Source organism: Thermomyces dupontii (assembly GCF_041956625.1).
Source record: "Thermomyces dupontii strain NRRL 2155 unplaced genomic scaffold VTN31scaffold_3, whole genome shotgun sequence".
Lineage (NCBI taxonomy): Eukaryota > Fungi > Ascomycota > Eurotiomycetes > Eurotiales > Trichocomaceae > Thermomyces > Thermomyces dupontii.
The window spans coordinates 1666206-1685546 of NW_027192309.1; the positions used below are offsets into that span (position 1 = coordinate 1666206).

General features: G+C 54.7%; 8 protein-coding genes across 8 annotated transcripts; 3 read left to right on the forward strand and 5 right to left on the reverse strand.

Moving 5' to 3' along the window:
• Positions 1 to 511: 511 nt before the first annotated feature.
• On the reverse strand, positions 512 to 1150 carry VTN31DRAFT_4087 (uncharacterized protein; the record flags this gene model as incomplete). Its single annotated transcript, XM_069404436.1, has 1 exon — positions 512 to 1150. One exon carries the CDS (start codon positions 1148 to 1150, stop codon positions 512 to 514), a length of 639 nt encoding a protein of 212 aa, XP_069261410.1.
• A 196-nt stretch (positions 1151 to 1346) lies between these two features.
• On the reverse strand, positions 1347 to 3017 carry VTN31DRAFT_4088 (uncharacterized protein; the record flags this gene model as incomplete). Its single annotated transcript, XM_069404437.1, has 1 exon — positions 1347 to 3017. The coding sequence occupies one exon, from the start codon at positions 3015 to 3017 to the stop codon at positions 1347 to 1349; it is 1671 nt and encodes a 556-aa protein (XP_069261411.1).
• Positions 3018 to 4289: 1272 nt separating this feature from the next.
• Positions 4290 to 4767, reverse strand: VTN31DRAFT_4089 (uncharacterized protein; the record flags this gene model as incomplete). Its single annotated transcript, XM_069404438.1, has 2 exons — positions 4290 to 4370; positions 4444 to 4767. 2 exons carry the CDS (start codon positions 4765 to 4767, stop codon positions 4290 to 4292), a joined length of 405 nt encoding a protein of 134 aa, XP_069261412.1.
• A 472-nt stretch (positions 4768 to 5239) lies between these two features.
• VTN31DRAFT_4090 (uncharacterized protein) lies at positions 5240 to 8579 on the forward strand (the record flags this gene model as incomplete). The annotated part of the gene is made up of 5 exons (XM_069404440.1): positions 5240 to 5679; positions 5734 to 6370; positions 6422 to 7403; positions 7457 to 8196; positions 8253 to 8579. 5 exons carry the CDS (start codon positions 5240 to 5242, stop codon positions 8577 to 8579), a joined length of 3126 nt encoding a protein of 1041 aa, XP_069261413.1.
• A 627-nt stretch (positions 8580 to 9206) lies between these two features.
• On the reverse strand, positions 9207 to 9905 carry VTN31DRAFT_4091 (uncharacterized protein; the record flags this gene model as incomplete). Its single annotated transcript, XM_069404441.1, has 1 exon — positions 9207 to 9905. The coding sequence occupies one exon, from the start codon at positions 9903 to 9905 to the stop codon at positions 9207 to 9209; it is 699 nt and encodes a 232-aa protein (XP_069261414.1).
• Positions 9906 to 10753: 848 nt separating this feature from the next.
• VTN31DRAFT_4092 (uncharacterized protein) lies at positions 10754 to 12562 on the forward strand (the record flags this gene model as incomplete). Its single annotated transcript, XM_069404442.1, has 1 exon — positions 10754 to 12562. The coding sequence occupies one exon, from the start codon at positions 10754 to 10756 to the stop codon at positions 12560 to 12562; it is 1809 nt and encodes a 602-aa protein (XP_069261415.1).
• A 210-nt stretch (positions 12563 to 12772) lies between these two features.
• VTN31DRAFT_4093 (uncharacterized protein) lies at positions 12773 to 16233 on the reverse strand (the record flags this gene model as incomplete). Its single annotated transcript, XM_069404443.1, has 5 exons — positions 12773 to 13007; positions 13067 to 13230; positions 13278 to 14180; positions 14237 to 16014; positions 16080 to 16233. 5 exons carry the CDS (start codon positions 16231 to 16233, stop codon positions 12773 to 12775), a joined length of 3234 nt encoding a protein of 1077 aa, XP_069261416.1.
• Positions 16234 to 17083: 850 nt separating this feature from the next.
• Positions 17084 to 18365, forward strand: VTN31DRAFT_4094 (uncharacterized protein; the record flags this gene model as incomplete). Its single annotated transcript, XM_069404444.1, has 3 exons — positions 17084 to 17318; positions 17366 to 18041; positions 18107 to 18365. 3 exons carry the CDS (start codon positions 17084 to 17086, stop codon positions 18363 to 18365), a joined length of 1170 nt encoding a protein of 389 aa, XP_069261417.1.
• Positions 18366 to 19341: the final 976 nt, after the last annotated feature.

Genomic DNA, 19341 nt, shown 5'->3' on the forward strand with positions numbered 1-19341 from the left:
GTGAACACGGATACTATCCTCCGAACTAGTCGTAATTGTAGTCGCGACGACGGCTGAATGCCCCACAAAACCTTTGCTGCCTGGTTCTTTTGCCGTTGCCGCCTTCACATTATTGACTGGGGAATGAGAATGAGGAGGATGATAGGACTCTAAGTGCAGTAAGGTTGGGTTCGTGTCATTTTGGACGACGAGATGATGATCATGATTGACTAAAGGCATTGTAGATACATCGGCACTCTCCATGATAATTACACCAGTTGGCGGTCAGCATCACGCCAGTTGGCACAATGAAATGGCAAATGTGTCATTGAGCTAGTTAAGGGATCCATCTATTAACTGCGCGGTGTCTTGAGTTGGCTCTCTACCACCGACCAGAGCGCCCAGGTTAACCACAAACGCCATAAATGAGAAGAAATGACAATAAATGAAGCCAAACAAAAAGAAAAGAAGAGGAAGAAAAAAAAGGGTAATCTATACCGATAAATCTATGCAGCATCATGAAGCGTCATCCTCACGACTCGGAACTCGCATCATTGCTCAATTGCCGCACCGCCCATTCCAGAATACACTCGTAGCAGAGCACAAACTGACTGAGGTTCTGCACCATACTCGGCCGCTGCGTGCGAAAGTCCTCGACCGTCTTTGCGATCAGGTCCGTGGTGTCATCGAAAATCCAGCCCGGCGTTGCGCTGCCCGCGGGCTGCGACCGCCCGGCGCGCTGTCGTTTCAGCATGTCCAGGACGCTATCCACGGTGCAGAAGGTGCCCGTCCGTCCGCAGCCAGCACTGCAATGCACGATCACGGACCGTTGGGCGGCAGGCTCGGCGTCGGCGTTGCTGTAGGTCGCGCCATTGCTCATTCTTGTTATTTTGTCACACTGTTCCACTAGCTTGAGGAGATGCGAGGGCTGCGATGTGCCAAAGTCGGGCCAGTGTGAGTATTGCAGTTGCGTAATCTCACGGATGGGTTGAAACGGGTACGCTGAATGTGTCAGTGCGAGATGTCGCACTATGATTTCCGGATTGTCTATCCCGGAACTGAAGAACCCTTCCCCAATGGACTTGGCCGTGTCGGGATCCGACAAGGAGCGCTTCTTGCTCGACCCGGACTCTGGAACGCTTGTCACCGGGTCGTCACGGGATGCATCCATTGATATGCGCCGCTCAGCCAGAACCTTGACCTTGAACGGGCCATAAGTCCCAGTTGACCAGTATGGGTGGCACTTGATCTGTCCTCTCTCGACTTCCGCCGTCAAAGCTACAATCACCCGCACATCCTGTTCCCATGCCACGCGCCAAAAATCCTGTTCGCCATGGTTAATCACTGCCACGCAAAGAGCAAATTGACTAAAAGAAACGTACCGCGAACGTCTCCGGCAGAGGAGCTTGCGTCGCAATATAGCTCTTGTTCGTGTACTCCGCCTTGACATGATTCGCGTTCACATAATCGCAGGAGCCCTCAGGGACGTCTTGTAGCCGGACCCTGGAATGGTCAAATGGATAAATGTCATTGTACCGATTCTTGGAGCCCTTCTCGAGCCCGGCTACCCGGAACTTGGACGTGGAGCTGCCTCCCGGACCATAGTCTGCGGTCGGAGACAACGCTTCCCGCATCCGACGCAACTCTTGTTCCTCGATCTGGAGGAAGCGCTGTGAGATGATGTTGCCCTTGTCGGCGGCGTCAACCGCTCCGCGAAGCCACGACGGCAGCAACTTTTGCATCTCATCCGTCATGCCGGTCGGCTTTCGGACCGGTACCTGTCCAACGCCGCCAACCAGGTCGATGTTCTGGCGGATGTTACTGAAGAACGGCTCGACCGCTTTGGCATCTGGCATGGAACATCCGCCCGCAACGGGCACGGAGGACGGGAGCTGGAGACTCATAGACCGCGGGTGCTTGACCGAGGAGGCCGGCTTGTCCGATGTCTGGCGCTGGACATGCTGGGGGAACTCACGAGAAAAAGCGGAAAAGCCGCCCCGGAGGATCAGTGCTTCGCCTTGCCAGTTCTCAGCTCGGAATTTCTTCAGCACGTTGATCAATGTGGTCGCATCACGAGCACTCTCGGCATTCGAATCATAAACGATGATGTAGTTGCACTGCCGCCACGAGACGAACTTGCGTCTTTCAGCTTCGCCCACGAACGTGTCCCGCAACTTGTCCGTGTTGAACGACGCCCGTTTCAAAAGGGTGGTGGGAATGCAGAGATTCAAGGAGCCGCGGATGTTCGCTTGGGCGTATTGCGGATACGGTCGTGTATCCAAGACCAGTGTCTGGTCCGGGTGTTCCTGAAGTATCTTCGCGCATTGCTCCGGTGTGGCAAAACTGCACTGGCCATTGTCCAGAGAGGTCGGTGTTTCTGCCTGCCGGACGGCGGGACTCGACACGGCGCCGCCAGACAGCGACAAGTGGAAACTAGGGACTTGTTTCATCGAGAATCCCGAAGATGGTCGACGGCTTCCCGAGGCATCCGGTTTTTGTTGTTGGAAGGGGAACTCTGCCCTGTTGGTCGAGACACGACCTTGTTTGTCCGAGCCCGAGGACGACTGATCATGACTTCTGTCGCCACTCCCACCCGATAACTGCGTGGATGCATCCGGCAGGGTCTTCGGTGAAACCGGGCCCCGGCTACCTGACGACGCCTCGACCGCCTCCGATGCCCGTTGTTTCGACTGAAAGATTTGCTTCAGCGTGGGATTCGGTGGCACCGTCTCGTGTCGCGGACTGGGCACCGAGCACGACGGCTGGACCAGATACTCCCAGTTCTTCCTTGCGTAGGGGCCTGGGTTCGAATCCAGGGGATTGCTCGAACTGTCCACAAACAGGCCAAAGTAGTTGGGACTCGCACCGGGACCACTGGATGCTGGGTCGCTTTGCGGACCTGCATGCAGGAACGGTGATGGAAGAGGCCCCGAACAATATTGGGAGGGGAACCCTAACGGAGTATATGAGGACGGGGCCATGTCGGGACCCCAAGGGGGTGAGGAGGGGGACTGGTTTGGCGCTGGTACGCCTCTCATCGCGAGGGATTTCGCGTCTTCTTGGGGTTGATCAAGCAGATCTGTCTAACACACAGGCCAACGCGAGACCAGGATCCATCTTGCGGCGTGCGAGCACCCGCTGTCAGCAGGTTGCAGACATCATCACGGCGTTCTTTTATTTTTTGGGCACCTCAAGCGTTTGAACCGTCCTCCGAGGGACTACCGACACGCCGTCTGCAGTGGCAAAGAGTTTTGCTGGAAGACTGGGGAGGGTTGTGTTGTTAATAATGCGAATTGTTTCTTTTTTTTTTTTTTTTTTAATTCGAGGGGCATGATTTGGTCCGGGGGATTTGTTAATTAATTATCACGGTGCAGGAGTAGTATTTCCAGGGCTGCTTTGAGAGGGACACACCCGGCACGGAATATCGAGGGCTTTTTTGTTGACCCAGAAAGGATTAACCTAAGCCGGTTGGAATCCTGAATAATTCCCTCGTAAATACAACCATGAATTTTCTGGGCTCAGATTTCATCGTGGGCTCTTCGTCGAGACGGTGAAGGCTGGCCAAGATCATCGAGGTGTCTGGATCGCGAGTGGAGCCTGCAGCAATGATATCATCGGCACCACCAGCCTTCTTTCGAGTATGTTGGGCCTATGAAATTGCGGCAAAATGAATGCAAATCGGCACTTGCAATGCAAAATCTTCCTCTTTGCAAAGCTTCTTCCCTGACTCGGCGCCGAGGCCACGGTTGGTGCCGGCCGATGACGTTATGCCAAGCGTTGGACGACGGGGAGCCGTCCTGGTGGCGAACCAGCATGCAGGCTTACATAAGGACCCCCTTGTCTGTCTCCAGATTGGGGATTTCCTGTTACGGGAACCGAGGTTATATAGGGGGATGGGATGGAATGGAGAAATTCGGCCTCCGATCACTGCTCCCTTGTCCAAGTCGCGGAGGAGGGAGAGGAGAGCGGCCAAAAGGATCAAAGGAAGAGAGAGGGAATGCATCGTGGCGTCAGGACCAAATCAGATCGATCAGAAACTGTTGCATTTTCGCGTGCATATGATTTGTCAGACATCATTAGATCATGACACTGTGATCTGCCGGGAGGCAAAGCTCCCCGCCGGTAGGTAGATGTAGCTTCAAGATGCACGAACCAAGACAGCAAGGGTCCAGAAAGCCTCTTGATTGGAATCCAAGACTAAAGCGACACTCCAGAAACTCAAAGAAACAAAGCCCCGAGCCGCCAACGCCAATGATGATGCTACAAAGTAGGTACATGTAGTGATAGGACAGGAGGAGCGGCGGATCCGATCAGAGTCGGCCATCGGGCTCGCCGGGAAAGCGCTGAACCCGCCGCTGTTCCCAATTGTCGAGATCTTTGGCCATGAGTCGCTGTAACCCACCATTAGCATTTCCCGCATTCTATTCATCACATAGTCGCCCAGGGGGGGGGGGGGGAACATACATAATATTCCTCGCGTTCACTACCCACGATTCGTCGTCGCGGGTTCCGGTAAATGGTCGGCTCACCGTCTTCCCCTTTGAGTCCAAGTTCCATGGCCTCCTCTTGCGTCAATTGTCGGACTTTCCGGTCATGTCGCTCGTATCGCAGGGCAGTAGCGGGTGTGAGCACGAAAGACGCGGCAACGATGACGGTGATGAACGGGAGACCAAAGAGCAGGAAAGGATGCCGAGGAAGATTGGCCCGGTAGAGAGCGCCTAATCGCTCACCTAACGAGGACGAGGCGGTTGTCGTGCGGCGAAACCGCTTGGAAGGGAACACAGCCATGATCTGAGGGCGTCAGCCTTTGGAAGATCAAGGAGAGAGTTTGCCATTACCAAGTGAATTTATCGCCTTGGAGATCGTGTTTCTAAAATAGTTTGACACATTCAAAAATAATATTCGCGTAGAATCTCCGATATCAATTGGTCACATCTGCATGATCTGATCTGATCAAAAATGCGAATTCAACCCAGAGCAACGGATACCTCGTGGGTCAGGCACCAAATCCAGGGAAAAATAATGTTCCGACCCGCGGCCAAGCAACAATTATTTGTTGACAAAGACCGAACACAGTGCACGACAAGCTGCAACAAGTTAGCAGCACCCATTCTTCCATTGTGCAGGATTTTCAAGGTCGGGTCGGGCTGGAGATTGCGAGTGTAGCCTGTCAAGCGATCTCTCGCGCTACATTCGCAGAATACCGACAGTGTACAGCCCAGATCCTCACTGTACGGGGACTATTCAAACAGGCAGAAAAATGGCGTCCAGCCTGTTTTCGGGCTTCGGAAACACTGGCACCACCTCAACGTCCCAGCCAGGAGCAAGCATCTTCTCTACGACAAATCCCACGCAATCTTCGGGAACGACGACAACGACGACAGGCCAAACGCAAACGCCGTTAGGATTCTCATTTTTCGGGCAGCAACAGAAGCAGCAAGAGCAGCAGCAGACACAACAACAGCAATCTCAGCAGGCTGGACAAGGACAACAGCAAACGCAGGCGCAATCTGCGCAGTCCACACAGCCGGCGTTCTTCAACAGCTTGCTTGAGCGTGGAAAAAAACGCCCGTTCTCGACAACGGGGCAAGATGTCGGGCTGGGTGAGCTGCCGAGTTTGCAGCTGGGACTGGATGATATTCGCAGAAAGGCCCGAGAGCTAGGAACGGGCGCCGCCCAACGGGGTCGGGACAGCAAAGCGTAGGCCTTCCGCTTTCACGTGGATACCAAGCAAGACTAATCCTTGGACTCTAGGCACACTTTGCTCGCAGCGTCTGGGATTTCCCCGGCTCAGGCTTTGCGTGATCTGCGGAATCTCGACACACAGGCGGCTTCCACGAGCCCATTCAAGGTGCCGGACAGCTTTGACCCCGACAATGAGAAGTTTTTGCGAAACATTCAGCAGCGCGGTCGACAGGCAATGGTTGCGGAGAGCTTGGCGCGTGTCCAGCGGGATTTTGACACCTTCTTGGAGGAGAAAGTTAGCCTGAATTGGGATGACCAACGTCGCAAGATCTTTCAGCATTTCGGATTGTCATCAAAGGACGATCCTGTTGAGGATACAATCGGAAAGGGCTCCTTTGCGCGGACAACAAGACAGCCGAAGCAATCAGGTGCTCCGTCGGGCACGCGGAGTGTGTTTGGCCGATCTGCCCTCGAGAAGTCGATCATAGGGTCACCGGGGGGCCCGCTGGCAAGTTCTCAGTTGTTCCTTGATCCCAATGAGCGGGGTGAGGGAGCTGGTCCTCAACCGGCAGATACTCGCTTCTTGCGAGAGAAGATGGGCTACTTTGCCGACAAGGTGAAGCGACTGAATCTCGCACGGCTCGAAGAGAGACCATTTGCCCTGCTTCATGAATTTGGTGAAGTGGAAGAAACTACAGGCGGCGATGTGAGTGTGCTTCGTTTCTTGATGATCAACACCATGGGCTAATCTTGACAGGTTCCTCGACAATTGCCGGAGGCGTACCGCGCGCTAATCCAAATTGTCGGCGAAGATCCTGAAGCAACCAGCTTTTCAGATTCTGGTGCCGTTCGAGAGCGCCAGTTTGCCGCAGACTATCTGGACGATGCGCCAAACTCCAAGGGAGCCGCAGCGCTGCGTAAGCGGATTGTTGAAGGGGCAAGGGTGTACTTGGAGAAACGTTTCTTCGCCGATGTCGAAGCCGCCATTGCAAAAAATCCGCGCGAAGCGCAGCTTGGCGGTATCCCGTCGACCATAAACAAAATCCGCGCCTTTATTCGTCTACGCGCAGCCAGGAAAGATCTGGCTCCCGATGGCACCGAGCTGCAGCTGGTCGGAGATGACTACTGCTGGATTCTCATCTTCTACCTTTTGCGCTGCGGTTTCGTGACCGAGGCAGCGGAATACGTAAGCTCCGATCCCGGGTTCCGGTCTCTGGATCACAAGTTCGTCACGTACATGACGACCTACGCCCAGAATCGCCGATTGCCAAGGGATCTGCAACAGAAGATCAATGGCGAGTATCAGCAGCGACTGCGGAACGCACCAGAGAACACCATCGATCCATATCGCATGGCCTGCTATAAGATCATCGGCCGCTGCGACCTTTCCCGTCGACGTCTCGAGAACGTCGGGCAAGGAGTTGAAGATTGGATGTGGTTGCAGTTTGCGCTCGCGCGGGAGGATGACCGTGCCGAGGAATTTGCGGGTGATGTGTTCGGACTCGAAGACATTCAGACCGACATCACGGAGATTGGCCAACGCGTGTTCGGCAAGGGACAAGAGGCGCCTGGAGGCTACGGGACTTTCTTCCTTCTCCAGATCCTGGGCGGCATGTTTGAGCAGGCCGTGTCGTATCTCGGGTCGTATGCTCCTGTCAGTGCGGTTCATTTTGCCATTGCATTGGACTATTACGGGCTGTTGCGCGTCTCCGACTTTTACGCCGCTGGCGAGGATATCCGTGAGTGACCTGATATTCTCTCTCTCGGGTTCCAAACTGATCTAGTCTTTTAGTATCCTTCAGCACGAAGCAACTCCCCCAGATCAATTTCGCCTATCTTATCACGCAGTACACCCGCGAATTCCGAACGGGAAATGTCGAGGCGGCCGTCGATTACTTTGCACTCATCTGCCTCAACGCTGACCTGCCGGGCGCGCTTGGCAAGACCCAGGCATCCGTCTGCCATGAAGCACTGCGCGAGTTTATCCTGGAGACGAGAGATTTCGCCAAACTTCTCGGCGACATCCGCTCGGACGGCGTGCGCATCAAAGGCATGATTGAGCAGCGGCTCAGGCTGATCAAGTTGGTCGATCAGGAGGAGTTCCTGCGAACGATCACCGTCCAGGCTGCCGCCGTAGCCGATGACAAGGGCTTGGTCGCGGACGCGGTGTTGCTGTACCATTTGGCCGAAGACTACGATCATGTGATTGAGATCATCAACCGCGCACTTTCTGACGCCGTCGCTCTGGACCTCGGACAGTCGACGTCCAGCTTACAGCCACTGAAGCCGCGGGTCGAACCCCAGCGGAGTGAGGAGGATGGCACCCAGGTACCCGAGCCGGGCAGCAGTCTCAGCATGGCCACCGTCGATGACCCGGTGGTTCTGGCGCGTAACATTATCGGCCTGTACAATAGCAATGCACTGTACTACCAGAAGATTCGGCCCGTCAATCGCGATGCTTGCGGCATGCTGCTGCGGATCATGGAAGCCAAGGCGCAAGTCGAGGCTGGGAACTGGGCGCCGGCGCTTGATGTGAGTTTTTCCCAGAATCTCTGCGTAGGTTCCTCCCATACTGACTTTTCTCCCAGGCCATCAACGAACTGCAGATTCTGCCGCTCCGCGCTCGGGGCTCTGTGCCCTACATCCGCAATGCAGCGCAGGCATTCACTTCCCTGCCCAGCGTGATCTCGCGCAACATCGGGTCCCTGATCATTTGGAGCATTACCTGCATCGGCCGGGAGCGCGAGCGGCTGCAGTCGGGCGTGTATGAGAACGAGATGCGGCAGACGCTGGCAGGCGACCTGCTGGTCATGGCCAAGGACCTGATGGTGTTTGCGGGCATGATCAAGTACAAGCTGCCGCCGCGGGTGTACGAGACGTTGGCGCGCGCGGGGGCCGAGGTTGGGGCGGTTTGAACAGTAACATTTCCTTGTTGCACGTTGAGTCGATGACTGTACAGTATACCTAGTATGTCTATTCGAGATGATAATCTACGGTTCGGTATGATCAACCGGTACAGAATGAAGCTGCTGTGCCTGGAATTTGTCTCCAGAAGCCCTTAAAAGCACCATGTCGCTTTCAGAGGGGCTCGGATTGTCACGGTTCCACTTTATCTAGACAACACACTTGGATTTCTTTGTTCATTTCCTGGGTGATCAGAAGGGCACCTGTGTCTGCCAACGCAATTACCCATTCGATGCATTTATACTATCATCCAATTAAGCTCCTGTGATGCCGTCCAATTTGATTTAGTACCCAACGCTTCTACAACCTATCCACGAACATGAGCTGAAATCATGGACGAGTCCATCTCGCAGCGGTATGACGGTTGTGGTGACAACGGGCGAACTGGCGTATTTTACGGACAATTCGTCTAGTCGAAGGTTCGAGATGCGACGAAATGCGATAAAGAGTCTTTTTCTGCTTGATTCGGCACCGAGTTCGGTCTTAGCCGAGCCTGAAACTGATTGAGTGTTGATTCTAAAATGGAGAAGCTTCGTAACAAACAAGGGTTCATGGGGTGCACCATCATTGCCAACATCCTAGAACCCTCGCATGGGAAAGATCTCTCGCAAGTGTCCAAAGATGTCCTCCTCATCCTCGTATGGGTCCGGAGCGCCGTCTCGTGCCCGCCGCATCGTGTGCCTTGCGGCCTCTCCGCCCAGTCTGGTCAGTACGTACTCGACGCGGTGCCAAGCCGTTGGATAGTAGTCCGCGTTGAAGCGGAGTTTGCCCTTGATTCTCGCCTGCCACAGCTCGAACGGTGGATCCACGCCGTCGGTGAGGATCGGGGGATCGGGGAGCGGTGCGGATCTCATCGTTGTCCGGCGGCGGAGGATCACCTCCTCCGCCAGCGCCTGCTTGTAATGGTCCCGCTCATTGACCAGCCCGGCAATCGCTTCGTCTTTGGCTTGCAACGCTTCTCTCAGGTGTGGAAATTCATCTTTCAGGATCTGATATTCATCTCTCAGGCCTTCATATTCTTCTTTCAGGTGTTGATATCCTTCCTTCAGGCCACAATATTCTTGTTTCAGGACAGGATATTCCACTTTCACGGCTTGATATTCTTCCTTCAGGGCTTGATATTGCTCCGCGAGAGCTCCCAGGATCCTCTGGGTTTGCTCGACGTTTTCTCTGATGCCGGTCAATTCCCCTGCGAGAGCAGCGTACAACCCTCGAGGGTCTTCGGTGCAGTACTTTAGAAAACTTTCTTCCGAAAAGAAGGATGCATTGATGGGCATGGATGGCACGGAGTCGGCTTCTGCTTCTGCTTCAATGACTGGTTGCGCGTGCTTGGTGTCTGCGGGTACCGATTCTTCATCGGTCCTATTTGTTTTTTTTTTTTTTTTTTTTTTTTTTTTTTTTTTACGTTCTTTCTCGGTCCGGTCTGAGCAGGGGAAATTGATTGATGAGAGATTGAGTGGATGCTTGGTATTCTGTGATGCGGACAGTCGAAGGATTACTACCCAGATATGGAGAGAAGAGTATAGTTAGGCAGCGTGTGAATAGATACATGCATGATGAACGGCCTCATGCTGGTGAACAGAAACCGTCTGAAAACTGAGTGGCTGGCCAGGAGAGCGTGTCCGTGCACTTCGAAGCTACGGACTGCACAGGCATTTGGATCTGGCCACTGTCAAGTCGAGCTAACTAGTGGATTTAGGGCCGAGGAGCGTCAATCCAGAGCACATTTGCTTGTAGGTTATGTTGCCCTACTACACTGCTACACATCTGATTTCCCATACGCGCTGGGGTCTTGATTCCTGGGCGTGGAATTTGTGTTTGCATTCTATTGTGGTTAGGGCAAGGGGATGTCATGATCTCTGCGCTGCATGTAGCCATTGGAGTGCGAAATAAGTAGAAGAACTTGCAATCGTATTTACCTGCCATGGACAATATCAACAACAGAGAGGAATTGAACATCCCCAAGATATTTGACGGCAGTGATTGAATTTCATAGTGTCCATCTGATGCATCCCCAACTGAGGGCCCTAGTGGCTTGGCATGGAGTTAGTAAGGTGCAGTTTAACCCCCTTTCAGAGGTCGATACCGTCATCCACGGAGTTCTACTACTATCATGATATCGGAGATGGATGAAGAAGATCACGTTGATTCGCTCGAGATTGAAAGCGCCGATGATGCATCGGACGAAGCCTCGATTGACCAACCGGCGGAGATCAACGTTCCAGATCAGGATGGGGAACAACTACAAACATCAACAAACGACATAACCGCGCAAACATCAGAATCAGCTCCTGAGAATAATAACAACCAGTCGCAGGTAGTGTCCCGGCCCGGCCGCAGTATCCTGGCCGACATCCCGCCCAACATTGCGCAGGTCCGCCAGCTGCTGTTCGAATGCGCGGACCGGATCGAGCTGACGGTGACCGAGTTTGAGCGTTTTTGGCCCTTTGTCGACAATGTGTGGGTGAAGCAGCGCACGAATGCCAGCAAGTCGGGCCGATGTACGTCCGAGTACTACATTTGTCGTCTGCGGCGGCCGACGGTGCGGCCCCAGCAGCAGCAGCAGCAACAGCAAACAGAGAGGAAACGCGCGCGAAGAAGAACCGTGCGGGAAAGGAGCATGTGCAATGTTTCGATCAAAGTGGTGCACAACGAAGGGCCGCTCCCAGGCATTGTCATCACACGGACGCCGGGCAGTGACCGACACCATCGGCATGACCTCGACTACATCGACAAGATCAAGCGCAACTCCGGGCTGATGGAGCTGGTCCGCAATGAGGCGTGCAAGGGATTTCTGCCGTCATCCGTGTTCCACAAGCTCCGTGAGGAGCCCAACAGGCTGGCCGCGGCGGGCGGCAATCATTTAACGGTGACGGACGTGCGCAACGCGTCGGCCAAGTGGCGGATGCAGAACCCGGACGTCGAGCTTGTGCCACATCCGGGGTTTCAATACCAGCTCGGATTCGGCATCGTCAAGATCCAACCGTCGGATCAGCAGCAACAGCAGGGAGAGCAGCAATCCGCTGAAGAGGAGCTCGCACCGGCCAGGCACCTCCCCCCCGGCACGTTGCCATTCCCGCCGACAAGCTTCTCGCTTGATTTTCTGGGTCCCTACCTGCCCCCACCCGCCGTCACGGGCAGCAAGCCGCAATATCCGCACGTTACCGTGTCCTACGCCTCATCGATGGATGGTCGAGTCTCGCTCACACCCGGCGCGCAAACAATACTGTCCGGTCCCGAAGCAAACCTCATGACGCACTACCTCCGATCACGCCATGACGCGATCCTCATCGGCGTCGGCACGATGCTAGCCGACAACCCCCAGCTCAACTGCCGGCTCGAAGGCGCCGGCGGCTACGGTGGGCTGAGCCGCATGTGGCATCCACGGCCGGTGATCATCGACCCGCTGGCGCGCTGGGACCCACGGCCGGAAACGTCGCGGCTGATGCAGGCTGTGGTGGACGGCCGCGGGCGGCCTCCCTGGGTGATTGTTGCGCCCAACACGCAGGTGCCCCCAGACCGCGTCGTGCGCCTCAAGGGCTACGGCGGCGACTACCTCTGCATTATGGAGGTGCGGCCCCCTGGCTGGCGCCTCCGCTGGCAGGCGATCCTGCATGCCCTGACGGCGGAGGGGATTCGCAGCGTGTTGGTCGAGGGCGGAGGTCGTGTGCTCAGCGATTTGCTGAGCGCGGAGCATGCGCAGTTTGTCGACTCGGTGGTCGTTACGCTTGCGCCGACGTTTCTCGGGGCGCAGGGCGTTGGTGTCGCTCCGGCGCCGGGAATAGGCGAGATGGGAGCGCCTGTGCCGCCGGTTGACCCGCGAGATGTCACTTGGACGTTCCTGGGGAAGAATGCCATCATGTGTGGCAAGGTTGGGAGACGGGAGCAACAACAGCAACAGCAGGAGCAGGAGCAGGGCACTCGAACCGGGTAGACTCCTACTGTATATGTGTCATCATGTCAAATAATCTATAATGGCTGGTATATTTTAGTATACATAGTAATGTAATATTAGCAATTCTACTCGGAAAAAAAAAAGCCGATGTCATTTCAGGTTCGTATTCCTACACCCATCACCACTAGGTACCTAGCGTAACTCATCATAAATACTCAAACATGCAAATGATCGTTCCGTCATCTCTGCTCATATCTCATAAGCCAAGCCCGATGTCCTTCTCCCCACGGTCACGAACTTGATCGTCTCGTCCGCGGTGTCGAGATCGTTGTACCCGCTGAGGTAGAAGCCGATGACCATGACCAGGTACGTCAGCACCAGGACCGAGCCCTTGAAGTAGTTGCTCTTGCCCTCGCTGTAGACGTAGGAAAGGAGGAAGACGCAGAGGATCACGCTGACCATGTCCCATTGTGGGAAGATTAGGCTGTTGTGGTTAGTAACCAATGGCAAAAGCATCGGGAGGGAAGGAGAGACGGGACATACATGAATGAATGACTCAGTAATTCAGAAGGATCCACGAATCGTGAATGTATTGCAGAGAAGAGAACGAGAGCTGGGATCTGCAGCAGACACACTTGCAGCGCGTACGCGGAACCAATCTCCATCGACAATGCAATGTTCCCGTTGATGGCAAATGAGATAGCGTTCTGTTCCCTGTTAGACTCGAATCAGACGGAAGGACGGAGAGACGTACGAGAAATTCTGTCGTGTTGGGAACCAAAGCAAACAGAGTGATTCCCAGAAACTTTTCGTCAATGTCAAAGTTGGTTAACACAACATCCACCGTGTTGACCAGGATCTCCGCAATGATGGCATAGAGGATCGTAGCCACCAGCAGGATAATCGAACTCTTCGTTTTGCCCCAATTGGGCGCGTCGTGCCCATGCCCACCGTTGTCCACGGCCGGCGTGGCCTCTTCGTGCTCTTCGGCAACACCGCCACTCGTCGAAACTGTCTTGCCCGACTCGTGTCGGATGCTGTTAGCTGCAGCAACGTGCGGGGACCGGCGGAATCGTGCTGCATCCCGCGCGGCGACAGTTGCGGCCGTGGCGGCAACCTCTGCCACCTGCCGTGCCAGAGACTGATTGTCTTCGTCTGTTAGTCCTTGAAGGCGTAGTCCCTGGTGTGATCCGGCGGTAGCGTCCCTGTCTGCTCCCGGAGCAGATGAGCCGCCCTCAGTCTGCTCCGCATTGCCACCAGAAAGCCCAATGTGGCTCAACGACTGGCCGAGGACCCGCTTGTAGAACTGCGAGTCCCGGATCGAGCTGCTGCGGCGGACATCCGTTCCCGAGGCAAGAATTGGGCTGTCCTCGAAGCGCGCCTGGCGCGGTCCAGGGGGTGGTTCCGTTGAGGTGTGCGCCGGTTTCTTCTCCTCAGTGTCTGTCGCCCAAATGACTGCGGCATGGGTTCGCAAAGTGAACCACAGACCGATGACGTACGAAAGGAACAGGAAGACGGCGCAGAACCAGATGAACGGCTGGACAGCCTTGATGAAGAACGCATCGTCGATGGCAGGCACCTGAGAAAAGTAACAGCGGCGGCAATCGCGCAAATCTGGATCCCCACCATGCACGCACATTTTGCACACGAGTTCATGCTGCCTCTGTTAGCCCAATAATACCAACTTCAAACTGCAGATATTGCTGCACATACTCTGCCGTACATCTGGTAGAACAACGTCGGCCCAAAGGCAGCTATCACTGCGAATAGCAGCATCGTTGACGTTACTCCAGCGGATTTGACATTGAATCTCTGGGTCTTTCGCTTGATAGCGCCAAAGCACATGGACAGTCCGGGAAGAAACAGGATGCCAGCAAAGATACTGCCGATGATGCTGCCCTCGACCAGTTGCGCCTTTCCCTCACTCAGGGCGACGCAGTACAAGTACACTTCCACGATCGTCGAGAAGAATGCATTGACCGCTGCGCCGAGACCCATGGATGACTGCGCGGAGATGGACGCAACGGCCTGGCCAATGAAATATGCGAGAGGAATGATGGAAATCAGGGCCAGAGTAAAGACCACTCCGGGATGGGTGAGCCCATTCTTCAGGCCGAGCGCCTTGCCCAGCACAAAGTGGTCAAAGATCACAAACACCACCACGCTGAGCAAGTTGATGAGGAAGATATTCGTTCCATCCACGGTATATTTCCAGTACCGCAAACCGGCAGCGCGATAAGTGCATAGCAGAATTGATGATGTCGGGCTCTGAGGCAACCGAGAAAAACTGTCGTCGGAATGGAACGACAGGGCAAGAGGGTGACGACGAAGGTGGTCCACCAGGATGTCCATCACCCGGGCCATGGGGATCCAGAAGACCAGGAGCCAGCAGACGAGCGACACCAGGAGCATCAAGGGCCCGATGAGGAAGTAGAAGAAGGCGAAGAACACCACCCGACCCAGACTCCATTGACCGCGACCGAAGAGCCTGCGCTTCGTTCGGGATGACTGGCCACCCCGGAAATTCCTACTGCCCGTTCGGCCCAGGAGACTGTCGTGCTCACTGTACTCCGAGTCGACGCTGTTCCTTCGTCGGCCCACGAGGGATCGGCTACTCTGGGGGCCAAAGAATAGACGGCCATACTCGAGATCGCCGTTCTGCCACTGTTCGTACTCGCTGATGCTACGCCCTTCACCCTCATCTTCTTCCGCGTAGTGCTCGTCCGAGTCGAGGCGAACAAAGGAGCCGAATGGATAAAACAAATAGCGGGACAGGCCCAGGAACACTCTGCCATAGTCGGCGCCGTCGGGGGAGACCACACACAAAAAACATGCAATCGCTCCCAGTAGAGCCGCCAGTGCAAGCCACCAGCCGAAAAAGATTGTCCACAGCAGATTGACCATGAACAGGACATTGTTTACATGACCGCCGGGTGAAGAATGGATATCCCCTTCAGCGGTCCTCTGAACCGAGCGGCTCTTCTTGTACAGCGCGGGCTTCCACAGCCTGATGCCAAAGGGATGTGTCTGATTGATGGCCTGCTGGCGATCTTTCAGTGTAAAGCTCTCGGCTTCGCTGACGTTGTCCTCCTCCAGCTGCTCATCCACCTGTTCGTCGTTCGATACGGTATCCTCGGCGCCGAAACCGGACTCGGGCAGTCTGAAATCGTCATCATCTTCATCGTCATGATATGACTGCACACGCGTCAGCGAAGGCGGAACTCGCCGTCGAAACACCGAGCTCTTTCTCTTGGTTAGACGCGAGGACGCTTCTGCGTAATCCTGCTCAACCTCGTCGATGTCGTCGTCGACGGAGAATTCCTGTCCACGGTGCGGCGTCACGCGTTTCCAAGACGCGCGCCGCGTTGCTGGGGGCTTCTTTGGTCTCTCATTGTGCGGCGCGAGAGCTGCTGGCACCTGCGACTGGCGCCGAGAGCGCGACGAGGGCTCGCCCTCCTGCCGCTGAGCTTGGTCAGGTGAGGTTATCGTGCCTGGACGAGTCATAACCGAGGAGTCAGTTGGTGCCGTCCAACACGACGCGTCGGGGACACCATACCGTAGCCTACCGATCGATGGGCCGACATTCGACGCACCGTCTCCGTCGACTGGTTCTCCTGCGGATGTATCATCGGCGTCGACGTCGGACTGGGGCCGCCCTCTGAAGGTGGGTGTTGAGGTGCCGCCGGGCGCTCCTCTGAACCTTGTGCCATGGCGACCTTTCGTAAATCCACGCACTGTACTCCGTAAAGCGGGCAGAGAACAAAACGCCTTTGTCTATTTACAACAGCAATTTGAAGCTAGTGTTTTGCCTTTAAACATGGCGCAAAGCAGGATTCCAAGCGAACCCTGTTTTTTTGTTTTGGCCAATGGAGAAGCTCTCTCACACACTTCATGCAGCAGCTGGCAATAATGGCCACACTGCAGAGCCAAGAATTTGCAGGGCTGTCGAAAACTTGAGAAAAGGGAGGAGCAGAGCTTGGATGCCGATTTAGCGGCGGAGGCTAGGAGGTCATCATAATTAAAGGTGGGCGCTAGCTCCCTAGCGATCAACGTTCATATGACCCGATAAGCAGGCAAAAAGATTTCAGCAACATGATAAGGTGATTTCGGTGGAATTCGCGGGGAATTCAGTTCAGTATTTGTTGGCGATTCTACATCTACATTAGATTAATGAGTCGAATTGCGACATCTACAGAGCTTGCATGTACGGAGTACCTACATAGTTCCACAAGACGGTTGACCTCGGGTTCAACAAAGGATGGCACCAGGTCACGTGATATTACTCTAGCCACAAGGAAGCTACTAAGGTTCAGCCACCTGTGGCTGGTGCTCCTCTGGAGCATCAGAGTGCTGACACGCCATCGAGCTGCCTGGAAGCTTCGGCCATTCCGGCGCAATTCGTCCACACGTCCTCCGCTGCCCAACCTCTGAACGTCCTCTGATCTTCCACTTCAGGTTTCGGCATTGTTCTTTCATTCCCTTGTCTGTGCTCTGTGTGGTGGAAGCTAGTGTGAGGGGGGTTTCCTGGACGGAGTGCGCTTGCGCCATCCATCGGTCATCATGGCCCTGGATAATTACTACAAGAACAAGATTGAGGCCCTCAAACTCGAGATCCTCCAAGGGCAAGCCCATCTGCGACGATTAGAGGCGCAGCGCAATGAGTACAACTCGCGAGTACGCCTACTGCGGGAGGAGCTCGGCCTGCTCCAACAGCCGGGCTCGTACGTTGGGGAGGTTGTCAAGGTGATGAGCACCAAGAAGGTGCTGGTGAAGGTGCATCCGGAGGGGAAATATGGTGCGTCGCATAATGCTACTCTGTTGGCACTTAACTAACTGACGTAGTTGTTGATGTTGCCGACGGAGTTGACATCTCCAAATTGACCGTCGGCAAGCGAGTCGCTCTTCTGTCGGACACATACAAACTCGAGAAGATTCTACCGTCGTCGGTTGATCCGCTCGTCTCGCTGATGATGGTGGAGAAGGTGCCCGACAGCACGTACGACATGATTGGCGGGCTGGACAAACAAATCAAGGAAATCAAGGAAGTGATTGAGCTGGGTCTGAATCACCCCGAACTGTTCGAGTCGCTCGGCATTGCGCAGCCCAAGGGCGTGCTCTTGTACGGTCCGCCTGGAACGGGCAAGACTCTCCTGGCGCGCGCCGTTGCGCATCATTCCAACTGTAAGTTCATCCGCGTCAGCGGGTCGGAACTTGTGCAGAAATACATCGGGGAAGGCAGCCGAATGGTTCGAGAGCTGTTTGTGATGGCGCGTGAGCATGCACCCAGCATCATCTTCATGGATGAGATCGACAGTATCGGTTCGAGCCGCGTCGAGGGTAGCAGTGGCGGCGACTCCGAGGTGCAGCGAACTATGCTGGAGCTCCTCAACCAGTTGGACGGCTTCGAACCTACCAAGAACATCAAGGTGATCATGGCTACGAATCGACTGGATATCCTGGACCCGGCGCTGCTGCGGCCCGGGCGGATTGACCGCAAGATTGAATTCCCGCCACCGACGTGAGTGCCCTCTTTGGCATTGGCAGGCTTTGGACTGTTTTACTGACCGATGACGCGGCCTGCAGGACCGAAGCACGCGCGGACATTCTACGCATCCATTCCCGGTCGATGAACTTGACGCGAGGGATCGACCTGAACAAGATTGCCGAGAAAATGAACGGCTGCTCGGGGGCGGAGTTGAAAGGGGTGTGCACCGAAGCTGGCATGTATGCATTGCGAGAGCGGCGGGTCCACGTTACGCAGGAGGACTTTGAACTGGCCACCGCCAAGATTCTCAACAAGCACGACGACAAGGAAGTCAGTCTGGGCAAGGTGTGGAAGTAGGCTGGTACGCGGTGGGGGGAGGGATTCCCGTTTGTGAGGCTTGTGTCTCGCATGTACTTGTAAGCCAACTGGTATGACTCGATGGTTTTCATAGAATCATAATGCCGGATCGGAGCTGCAGTTGTCAATGTGCACGCCAAGCCGATGTTTTCCGCTGCCTACTTTCTGGAAGTAATGACTCTATCATTTCAACTCTTCCTACGAGTCCGTGAGATGAGATGATTGTACTCATCCATGTTGGAGAGCTCCGAGGAATTTCTCCTCTGCCTTCACCGGGGAGCTGTTCTGGGCAAGATGACTCTTGTCCTACCGGGATGAACCGAGCATGTTGAGAGAACTGACCGGGAGAAACACTCGCGGAAGCGGGATTGCCCGATAGAATCAGTCATCGGCCTTTCGAGAGTTCCAGTACGGAGTACTTTGAAGTCTTTGACTGAAAGTTTTGTGGGAATTCCATCAGGCAATTCGAATAGGTGAGCTCTATTGGGTTGCTTATTATCATCAGCCTCTTATCTTGGGGCTTTTCCAACTCCGCATGAGAAACGATTTTTTTTTTCTCTGCAGATCCGCCAAGCCCTGATCGACTCGTAAGCTGTGGTTGTTTTCAAAGCAAGTACGAAGTATGTATTCAGTCACAATATTAGGGTTATCAGACAGAATCAGGAGATACAATGAATATGAATCGCCTTTCGTACCACACCGCTTGATCTCTGAGATAACACACGCTCTTGAGTCTATTGGCCCCGGATCCACCGGACACTGGGAGAGTGAGTCATTGTTGGGCTCAGAATTTGGCCGTTTTTAGAGTTTTTCCCCTGTTGGGAGTGTTGGCAAATCCGTCCAGCTTCTCCGCATGGATCCAAATGCCTCAAAGTCAGATGAGTCTCCAATTTTTTTTTTTTTTTTTTTTTTTTTTTTTTTTCGGGGGCCAAGCTGGCCAACTCACCGCAAGCCCTAATCAGACATTGCCAGCTAG